Here is a 12,109-nt window from a genome sequence, read left to right as displayed (position 1 = left end):
TGAAGTTTGTTTTGCTCTAAAGGGCTTTACATGTGTATTTACTGCAGTGGTATATAAATGAATAGAACTTCAAAGTGAATGACTGAATATTAAATAAATCGAAAGCATAGTTTCAAAACACTTAAAGTGTAAAAGTACTGCATTTACAAAAGTGTCATATCTTTTTATTCAAGGTGTTTGCTTTCCTAATACTGATCCCAGACTCAGTGAAGGCAAGGCTATTACTAGCCGGACAAAGAAAGCTGGAGCATTGCAAATTGGTTTGTTTTTCCTGCAAGATATTAGTGAGAGATAGGTTAAACTACATAGGACTACATCTTTCTTTTCCCCAAAGTCAGGTAGTCAGAGATGACAGACCCGTACACCAGGGAACTTAAGCACAGGGAGATTCAGTTTTCACCAAAAGCATTCCCAGGGAAGAATAATTCCCCATGGAGAAACAGGAAAAAAGGAAAAAACACAATCCCAAGAACTTGCCACTGCATGTAAAAAGCACACAAGCTAAATCTGAAGAACTGAATGTTTAAGTGAGAATAAACTTTTACCAAGTGAATTGCTACATTTTATTGTAATAACTAAAAGGATATTATACCATGCAATAAAATAATGATAAATATGGTGATAGAAAAACCCAATTTAAGGGTTTATGGTTGCACAGTCCAGAAAGTCCAATGAAGCAGGGATAAAGATAAAAGCTGGTTCAAAAATGTGTGACAAAGAATGCATTAGTCACAGGAAAAAAAAAATAAAAAAAAAAAACTCATAAGAAAACAAAGAAAGATGTTTTAAAAAAGGGGATCAAAATTCTGAATAAAAATTCTGATTCCAGTAAGGATTTTTGAAGATCATTTAATTCTTTTGATTTATTAGTTCTTCAGCAGAACTACTGCACTGAAACACTATGGGTTTTTTATTAATAGAAAATGATTAATGCCACTGCAATCAGTAACAAGGACTTTCTCTTTCATCAGCTAGTGGTCTGGTGCTGATCAGATGATGAAATCAAGGAAAGTGAATTGGTTAACCAGCTGGAGAAAGCATTTTTAATATGATTTAAGATAACAACAACAGAAACTGCGGACCTTTCTCATTTTTCTTTAGTTCACTTCTGTCTGTAACGGTGTGATTTCATTTATGCCTGTAAAAAGTGTACATAAAATCCTTATCTAATACTTAGACAAACCACCTCCTCTCAAAGGGATAAATTACAGTACAATACAATTACAGTGGAAAGATAAGATCTTGGGATATTTTGCGTCCTACCCTGTATTTTTGCGATAGGAAATAAACATCCACAAATTATGAGAAGTCCGTATTTTTAATCCTTTCCATGCTAGGAGTCAAAATGCAGGAAAGGGTACCACATCCCTCTGTTTGTGAATGAGTAAATGAGAATTTAAAAAGACTGAAGAAGCAGCAAAACACACACAGACTCTCCCTCATTAGATTTTTTGCACAATAGTGACTACAGAGAGCTATGAATGCACAGTACTATGAATAATAAAACATCTGTGAATTACATAATGTCACTAAGTACATTCCAAATGGTATGCATATATTAACCCACAAACACAGGCTGGTACTTATTTAATACAAAATCAGCAAAAGAAAAAAATGGTGTTTCACAAAGGCCCTGGAAGTCCATTATGTTATCCAATTCTCACATATTACTCCAAGGAATGTGATGCTATTGTTACACTACAATAAACAATTGTCACAGCAACAGCTCTCAGTGACAGGTAGCAATATCTCTGGGAAATCAATCAACTTTAATAAAACACTTTAAGGAAATGTAATTACTTCATGTATTTTAAACTGTCTGGAGTCTACAAGGAGAAAAAAAAGAATATGAGGAACTTTTATACATATTAAAATTCCATATTTTCACAGCATTTCATACTGCCATTAAAATGCAAAAGCAAACTTTGAGCCCATAGCACCTTCTGACAATCAGAAAAATGTTCCTTTGTATCACTGCAGACTTCACACAGCTTGATTGGAACCCTCTGGTTTAGAAGTGCCCCAACACCACCCTGGTGATAAATCATTTTAAGATTTGCATGCTTGCTGTTAGCTTTAATACATGATGTGCTGCTTTTTCACTGCTGAAGCAAGGCTTCTTTTTAGCAGCTGTAGTAGTCTCTTGACAGTGTAATACAGATAAGGATCTATAATTATAAGGGGAAGTCAAAATTATGATTTCTCTGCTGCATATTCTTCTTAATGACTAGTTCAGAAACAGGAACATAGGACTATTGTTTTAAGCACAAGTCTGAAACCCCAAGAGGGAGTTAATATTAGATTTTTTTTTAAATCACCTTTTTCTCTCTCTCTAAAACCACCTACTCTTTCAATTAACAGAAACCCATCACCTAGTAAAAACACAAAGTATTTTATTATTCTGTTGTAGGTTGATGCCATTATTTGGAAGTCTTTTCTATGAAATAGCATACTATTTATCCTCACCTAGTCATATATAACATCAGAAAATTTGACACTTTACCACACTAAATCCTGATTCAAACCCTCCTGAAGTCACTGACTTGCATTTCCTTTTATTTCCTTGAGTCAGAAGTCTTTTAAAAGTCAAATGCTGTTCATCCTTTTACTCCAGTATGCAGCACTCCAAGCTCATCTCACAACTGCCTCCTCTGATGTTATGACCTCCCTGGTAAGATAGTGTAGGAATGGTTTATTCAGTATAAAAACTTAGGATGAGGCTCTAGGGTTTATGAAATTAACAGATGGCCTCAGCCTAAGTGCATTTAAAGGAGATTTTTTTTTTAATGAAAATAATTTGAGATTGGGTATGTAACCAAAACTCAGGTATGTATTTGATCTTATCCCAGAAATAATTCAAGATAGATCATCCAGGTTACCATATGGGCTATATTCCATTCCTATTTCTATTAAAAGCAGATTACAGAGTGGCTAAAGCTACTTATGATTTTTCAAGCTTACCAGTATTAATTTGAATAAGATAATAGATGAGGGAAGAATGATTAGCAGCCATTCCATCCACACAAAGTACAAATCTCTTCAGCAGAATTTCAGTGGATTGCAAAACTAAGTATCAGAAGATCTAGTGATAATTTAATCTTCCATTTTTTTTTTTAAATAGTAGTACTTCTTCAGGTAACATTATTCACTCTACTTTTTCCTAAAAAAAGAGATTTGTCATATTTATATTCTGTCCTAAAATGCAGTACTGCAAAGTATTATGAAAGTTTGGACTTGTACACTGAGGCATTAGATATGTGCAACATAAAGTCTGTTGGTGTGCAAAAAATCATGAAGTTCACACAGTGAGTTAAGAATCCAGTTTCGTTCCATCCATTGATATCCATGTCTGGGGACAAAGAATTCCAATATCTTTCCTGGTTATGGCTTGCAGGGAAGCAGCTAGTGCATCTGTACAGGCCCTGAGAGACAGATGAATAAGCCAGAGAGAGGATACAGATGTCCAGAATCTTCCTACCTGGCACCTGGCTGAATTCACACTGGTTATTGCAAGATGTGGATAACCATCTGTCCATCTGCCTGGTAGTTACACTTAAGGGTCATATTGTTTCAAAGACTTAATCACTGGAGTAAGTAATAGGAAAGATTTTTGAAAATTCAACACTATTTCCTACATGAACTATAACAGTCATTATAAGTCTCTCCTGGTGCAGTTCAACGTGGCCAGAACACCAGAAATCCAGCAGAGTTGCTGCACTATGAGAGAAATGTTTTAGTATATTTCCAATAAATTATGCAAAAAATGAAATGGTTACATTTTAAGGACAATTCTCTGCTTTTTTTCCCCATCATATTAATAGGATTAAAAATTATTATTCTGACAATGGCAAAACTGAAATTATTATGCCAGACCTGATGATTCTAATTTTTTAACTTCAGCTTATAAAAACACTGCACATGCGCAGGCGAAGAGTTTCCCTAAATTTTATGTTAGGGCATAAATCAGCAAGTTCCCATTGACACTCATGTATTATGGATAGAATTTACTGAAGCAATTCTTACCATGTACTGTAATGTAAGCTGTCCTAAATGTATTTAATGCACCAGACAGTCAAGGCACAGAGATCTAAGGTGTCTTCTTTCATCCCAGGATAATAGGTCAGTGTAATTAACAAGTTCCCCAATTCCCACTTCCCAGTTCTACATAGTAAACAGATAATTCATCTGAAATTAATGAAACTCATGGTATAATTGCAGCCTCTACTGAAGTAGGCGATAAGATAGAAGTATGTCCTGTTGCATGCATGTATTATATATAAGCAGAAATGTTAAAAAAAATATCAAGGGGATTCTAGAAAGTTGATGGACTAAATGGCAATTCAAAAATCTTCTGCCTTGTTTCAAGATTTGCTAATGTATCATCTTCTATCATTACTTACAGTAATGAATTCTGTAAAGCAGAGATTCTGACATTACTGTCTGATCTCCCATAATTATAAATCCTATTTTTCTGAAAGTACTTCTAACATTGACATGTATTAAAATAAGCCACAAACTCAACAAAAAGTACAAAAAAATAATATAAGAAATCACCCTGAAGACATGTAAAAAATAGTATGTGTTTTTCAAAAGTTATGTATCCAAAATAACTTTTTAAGTGAAATCAAAATCTATCTGATGCTGCTCACTGACATTTCTAATTTCAGTGAGAATGATTAAAAGCAAAGTGCAGAAGGCTGCATAGAAGTGCTCCACAACACAGTACAAAATGAAATTGTGTAATATTTAAAATCTAATGCTATATTTAAAATTAAATTTACTTTTTAAATGGGAGATTAAAATTTTTAAAACAGTTTATTAGTACTGCCCCTATGTCTTTACCTTTTCATTATTTCAATATTAATGTCAGAAATCAACACCATCAATGTAAGAAAAATAGAGGAAACCAGAGGCTGCATCTAGAGATTTTATTTGGTTTAGCTGCCTACATCCGTTAAAGTACTTTAGGAATGATCCAATGTCTGTACATGAGAAAGGCACAAGGTTTGCTCAAGAACTATAGTCAGATTATTAAAAATATTCAAACTGATCTTCCCTGAAAGATCAAAAACTGAACTCAACAGGTAACCAGCAATTATCAACTCCTTATCTCTGCAAGATGCTCAGACTTCACATACATTAAGCATCTGAAAAAGAAGTTGAGAATGACATGGTGTCACTACAGGACATAAATTTTACAGCCACATGTAACTGTACAATTTTCATTCTTCCTTCACCATCTTCTTTGCACTATAAACTCTTTATCATGCATAGGAAACACCTGACTAATTGCATCAGGAAGTCTACCCTTTTTATTCCACAACAGTGCCTATAGCTGCTTCTTTCAGGCTCCCTGGAGCTTTAATTCACAACTTTTTAATGCTGTCCACAGGGAGTATTTCAAAATGAGGGATGGAAGCAGGATGAAGGCAACAAGAAAAACACTGAATCTTGCCCAGCTTGTCTAGTTTTCTCTTTATAACGTAAGCTTCTCAGGACAAAGCTCATGTATCGTTGTGTCACTACCAGCACTGAGTATACAATCAATGGTTTCACAACACTATTGAATTAGTTACTTCCATGTCTTTTCTCCAATTTGTTGGAAGACTTTACCCACTAACCATGTCAATATAGTCATATTTCACAGGCATTAAATACTTGTATAAAAACAGATGTGGTATCTATATTCAAAATCAACATAAAATGTAAATTTAATAATAAATTTTAATAATATTAGAATATTTAAACATAAAAAAATGTAACCTGCAACTTTTTTTTCTTAATTGCAACATGGTTAAATCCAAAGTATTTTTGGACCAAAAAAAAAAAAAAAAAAAAAAAAAAAATATATATATATATATATATATATATATAAACTGTCCCATATACATAGTGATGAAAGTTAATATCTCTTTCAAACACTTTGGCCAGGAGGCAGTTCGTAGCTGTTTAGAAAAAGAAAAGGATTAGCTCTGAAAAACAGTTCTCCCATCTTCAGTGAAATGGAAGATATTGAAGGATTTCTATAACATCATACTACTCTTTAAAGATATTTCTATAGATCTCATCACTTTACCTTGTAAGTAATTCACCAAAAAAACAAATGGATCAAAGAATTTTCTCATTTTCTCTGACTGAGACAATGAAAATTACCCTTTTCATAGGCGTAACCCCAAAGAAGTGGGTACTAGTGGCAGATCTAGGAGCAGAGACTGAATTTTCTGGTTTCTAGCCCTTCAACAGATAGACTGATTTTCTGCCCCTCCCTGGAAATGGTGTTGTGATGTCAGTAAAGTTAAATATACAAACTGTCTTCTATCATTAGATGTATGCTGAAACAAACCAAGTGTGATGAGACATTTCTACTTAAAAGTGTTCCATATTAACTGACATTAGATGCAGAAATATTTTGAGCTTAAACACATAAAATTCCTCTGAGATTAAGTCTCTCTTTAGACTCTCAGAGACACCAAAAAAGGTTTCATCCTAAATATTAGAAAAAACAGCTTAGGCTGAATGAAAGGGTGCCCACAAATGCCTACTTCCCACTGATTGTAACATTATGTAACTTGGTGAGATGCCAAACTTTACAATAACCATCATTCACCTGTTAAAATTATGCTTGTGTAGCTGGGTGCATGCTAACTCCCTTCCTGGAGGTGAAAGCTGAGACTGGCTAGAGTTATCTTTACTCCCTGTGTGCTTCTATCATTCTCACAATACAGGGCTGGAAAGCAGAAGAAAATGATCATTCTTCTAAGAGTAAAAAGGAAAAGCGGATAGACATTTATGATATCAAACTCTGCCCACACTTCTTATGAGGTTGATTAGTTTATATACCACTCTTTTGCTTGTGTTTGCTAAAATAAAATTGCTCTTGACAATAGTCAAGGAGTGATACCTTTTATCCAGAAACAATTGTCTGCACACAGTTTCACTGTTTAAAGAAAGGTTATTTTGTGTCAAAAGCCAACTGAAAATCCCGCTTTCCAGAATAAAAACTCCGCAAAATATAACACAAACAGATAATTAAGCCTGATAAAATAGGCTATAGAGCATAATGAGGTTTATTAAACTCCTGTAGAACATTTTTGTCTGTCATATTTCCAATAGATTATATATAAATAAATATAGTATTTATAGAAGTAAATAATAAAAAATTGAATTATTTTAATTAGCCTGGTTGGCAGTTGCTATTCAAATTAGTATTACTGGGCTAGAATAAGACTGTTTAAATGTGAGAACTAATCTGATTTGGAAGATAATTAATTTTAAATTAAATGTAGAGACATTAATGCCTTTCTTGAATTCCACTACTGAAGAATATTGAGGGCTCTGTGCTAACTGCCAGGAGTCATAACAAACCTCTTTTTTTTTCCTCATTAGCACCATAAATTCCTTAGAAAGGGCAACAGACTGGTTTCCTGTGATAGATGCCATTCTTAGGAACAGCAGATCAAAGGAAAACTCACTGCTGAAATGGGAATCTACTGGGGTATGATGAAGAAGAGAATTCAATTGTGGCTTCTTGATATTTCAGGAACACATTCCAACAAACAAAGAGCTTAATGCTAAGCAATGAAATTGTAGGCATGTTCATGGTGAGAGAAAGGATTTAAAACATTTGTCATATTTGTCATCTCTTAATGTAGATTCTGGTAAAATATTGAGAACAAAATAGAAGACGGAACAGCATTTCACATATTTATAGTTTTCCCTAAATGAAATGTCAAAAGTCAGATATAATGTCTGCAAGCACAATAGCTTAATTTTTCCCCAATGAAAAGGGAGATAATACTGAGTTTGTAAGAATGCATAATTAAGTATACATTGGAAATTTAAATATAGCTGGTGCATTTGAGAGTACAAAGCTATCTTTTACTAGCTCAGCAAAATTCAGTCTATTGAATGACTCTGAAAGAGTAAAATGAGTAACGGGTTACAGCATGGATTGTCCAGTCTTTTTAAATGGTGAGTGGGTGAATCCAAGAACCTGTTCTTATGGGCCTATATGAAACTTGCAGGAAGAGACAGAGTTTTTTTATAAGCTTGAGAAGTCTCAGGTGAAGATTTTAAATTGTTTATGAGCCTTTGCAAAAACAATTTATTCGAATTGAATTGTGTTGTTCACCCTGAGACTAAAGTGTGATCTGGGTGGTGCAAGTTTACTTCATTTAATCCTTTAGTCTAGGTTTGACAGATAGTTTAGCAAGCTGAGTACGACCACGAAGACCATTTCTACTGCACCATTTATATGTAAAATTGTGTTTGGCATCACTGAGAGTGCCTCTACAATTGTGACAGTACACATTCACCAGAAGTAGAACCATTAAGAAGAGAAAAAGAGATCTTGTGCCATTTAGCTCCCTTTCCCACTGGTTGCCATTTCATATAATATTCCCACGAATAATTTATCTAACTTGCTTTGTAAAAAATTATTTATCTAACTTGTTTTGTACTAGCTGAAAAAATTGCATATCACAACTTGCCTGATAGTTTTCTACTGACATAATCTTGTTCTTTAGTGTTCTTGTATAAAACAATTGAAAATAAAGTGATGCTGGAAAAAGAGTGATCTTATATAAGAAAGCTCTGGGTTTATTTGGCCTGGTCATATGAATAAGACAATTCAGATTTGTCTTTAAAAGCTCTAAATTAACCTTTTCCTAAAATATAGGAAAATGAGAGTCTGAAGGGTGTGATTTTTCTCTCATCCAAGCAGGACAACAGCAAACAGAAAGTAGAATGTCACTTGTCACAAATATCTTTCACTCCTTCATTCTGACATAAAAAAGACACTACCCAACAATGAAGCAGCCGTAGGAGGCAAAGAGGAAAGAAATAGTTCATAAAAGCTATATTACCACTTGCAATTCTGAAGCTCCCAGTATCTTGCAAGTTGATATAACAGAAGAAAAAAAACTCTTCATTTGGTCTCCCACTGTTTTGCTGCCCTTTCCTCACTAGTATTGTAGCAGGAGGCAATATAAAAGTGCTTTTATTCCATACAAATTGCTTGACTGCTAAACTCTCTGAAATCTGAAAATTAGAGTAGTTCCACAAATTTTTTTAAAGGATTCTTTCTTCACAATTGCTTCTGACCAGAAAATTAAATACAGAAGAATGAAATTGCAATGAATACAGAAGACACAATTTCGATTTCATTTTCAGTTAAAGAATAATTTTATTGAAATAAAATTGCTATATTTGAGATAAGAATCTGATCAGAGGTACTTAACAATGCCTTGACATGTTCCACGTTGAAATTTTTTTCTAAGATAATATTTATATTCAGAAAAAAGCTGAAAATTTCACAAATATATTTGCATATTTAGTGTATTTATTTCTGTGGAATGTTACATCCTGAATATTTTGATTTTTTTTTTCCTTTTTCTTCTTTCATCTTTAGGTAAGGTTTACAAATGCTCTGAAATGGTCTCACAAAATATGATCCATGGACTGCAGGTATTTCATACGCCATATCTAAGCATCAATTGAGCTGAAGAAAAGGGATAGAAAATGCAAAAGAAGCAACCTGTGTGCTGATTTTTTTTGACAAAGATGATGGCACCAATCTTTATTGATAGTCCTAAACAATGCATTCCAATAGAAAACTGTACTTTTCTTGATCTCTTTTGCATCTTTTCTCCTTTTCATTCCAGTATGTCTTAATTTTCTTTGTTTATTTTATTAATAATTTATTTTATGCAGAATCACTGAAGTTCCAGACTAGCAATCAAGTTTAAATAAACAATGTCCATGTAGAAAACCTGAATCAATTCAAAAATGAAAGAATTGATTTTTTTATTTTAATTTTGCTCATTGATTTTGTTCACAGAAAACAAAATCAATGTGGTAGCAGCCTACTGACTTTGAAGTTTGATAATATATCTCAGTACAATAAAGAGGTCAAAGCCCCTACTGTATCATAAATTCCTCCACTCAGAACTAATTACTCCAAATGGGGAACAGTGGCAGACTATCAGTTTTGAAGGGATAAACACAAAGGATGAGCTAATTCAGACATAAACGCATAACAATCAGGAGGGAAAAAGTATTTTCCAGTACTTTTGTTCATATAGTCAAAAAGCCATACTATGAAGGCAAGTCACAACATAGAGTCTTGTTATGAATATCATGTAGTTTTCTCACACAGCTATACCAGATTTACATCACAATCTTCAATATGCTGAAGTTGTGCTTTATTCCTAAGAAAAAGACCTTGTTGGAAAATTATTATTCAAATATCATTTTTCTTGCTTCTCATGATGAAGGATATGACTAAATAAATTATTTAGGAGGAAATAGTCAGCCTTTCTCTAAATCATAAGCTGATATATAGAGTAATACCCAAATACATATATAAAATGAATATAAAAATTGGTGTGTATATATATATATATATATATATATATATATATATATATATATATATTTACACATCTAAAATTGGAGTTGGCACTATAGTCTTTGTTTTTATGTGATGTATATAGCTCAGTAGTAACTGCAGATTTCAAGATTTTCTGTATATGTGATTTTGATACTGGCAGTTGTACAATCCTTGATACAATTATTCTGGTGTGCAGCACTCTAGCCAAGTGAATTCAGTTGTCTTCAGCAACTAAACTGTATGTGCACCATGTGGATGGCTGTTGATTTCCCTATTTGCTGATAGTCATTTAGCATGTTTGGTTTCTTCTTTGTATCTACCTCAACTTCCTTTGAGAGCCATTTCTCTCAGCAGAATCTTAAGGACGCTCTGCCACTTGACTTGAATCCTCTTCCACACTCTCTCTCACGTCCCTGAGCAGGTCAAAGTTTTTCAAATACTAAGACTCTTTCTGGATTTCCAGAATTTCAGTCCTGAGGTATATTTTTTCTTTGTTTATCTAGCATATAATCAGGGTTGTTTTTTGGGGTTTTTTTTCAGCAAACCACAAATACTTTATTGATTCAAACACTGAAAATTCAACCTTGTTCACACTCATCTCCCAGTTACTAATCCAACAAATCATCTAATCAAATTTCAGTCCTTTCAAAGATGGAACAAAGAAGAAAATGGTGAGTGCTTTCATCCTATTCATACTCCTGAATTAGATGGTATTTGATCTTCTTCCTCCACTTACGATCAGTTCTGCTTACCAAACCTTTCTATGTACCATTTGTTTTCCTGTTTTGGATTCTTGCTTCTTTGCATTCTCCATTTAATGTCTCTCCAAATGCATCCAAAATGTAATCTGAATCTCTTGTTTCAAGCAGTTTTTATCATGCTTTATCATGTTTTGTTTTTTTTTTTTCTTGTTTTCATGTTTTGCTTTGCCTTAAAGGTCCACTTAGTTCTGCAGTAACCCTGCCCCCTGGGAATCAATGCCTTAACATAAGAGTAAAGAGTATTCATGGATTTTGTGATCCAACATCCCTTAGAGTTGGAGTGTCAACTCATAAATAATTCACTTACGAGCACATACATTCATTTTACATGATTCCTCAATGTGGCCAGGGTGCTGCGTGGTCTGCACTGTATCCACCTACAAAAAATACAGAAATATATGTCTGCTTACTGGGATGTGAGTAGGGTTTAGCTGACTAAATCCTCTACCATGGATCTTACTAGTGAGCAAAAAATTTCTCTTCTCTTCCCTGAGGTCCAAACATATTCCACAGAATAACTATTTTGGCAGCAGAGACAGTTACAACTGTCTGTTTCATACAGACGTGTACAGAAGCATACTGTTTCATATTTCTTAAGAAGAAAAAGGAATTAAGTGAACTATGCCCATAAACAGGCTGTTTTTAAATTATAGACAAATTAGAATGATTTATAAATTCTTCCCTTTCTTACTCAGAGTTACTGCAGACAGAGTAAAAATAATATGGATGTCTCAGGTATCAGTAATGAGCATAACTCGTCTTCATTAAATGATGGGATTAATAGTGCAGTACAGAGAGTTGAAAGAAGCAGAAAATGGGAATTTTACAAGAAAACAAACAGGAAACTCCTCTCTCCCTTCATCTCTCTCACCCAATTACCAGATAAAATGGAGTGAGCAAGCCAGATTTGAAGGGCAACATACAGTATACAATAACAGTTCTATGAACATCTACGTTC

General features: G+C 33.7%; 1 protein-coding gene across 10 annotated transcripts in view; it reads right to left on the bottom strand.

The window, feature by feature from the left end:
* The window catches only part of PCDH7 (protocadherin 7), a 269,546-nt gene that overhangs the window by 204,995 nt on the left and 52,442 nt on the right, over positions 1–12,109 (bottom strand). For 7 of the 10 annotated variants that reach the window (XM_038134885.1, XM_038134883.1, XM_038134881.1 and 4 more), the window contains one exon: positions 11,469–11,528. The exons of the other annotated variants lie outside the window; for them this stretch is intronic. In XM_038134885.1, the coding sequence (XP_037990813.1) occupies positions 11,469–11,528 (60 nt within the window). The remainder of the gene's footprint in view (positions 1–11,468; positions 11,529–12,109) is intronic. 10 annotated transcript variants of the gene reach the window in all.

This window comes from Motacilla alba, chromosome 4, assembly GCF_015832195.1.
Source record: "Motacilla alba alba isolate MOTALB_02 chromosome 4, Motacilla_alba_V1.0_pri, whole genome shotgun sequence".
Lineage (NCBI taxonomy): Eukaryota > Metazoa > Chordata > Aves > Passeriformes > Motacillidae > Motacilla > Motacilla alba.
This window is presented reverse-complemented; position numbering and strand designations above follow the sequence as displayed.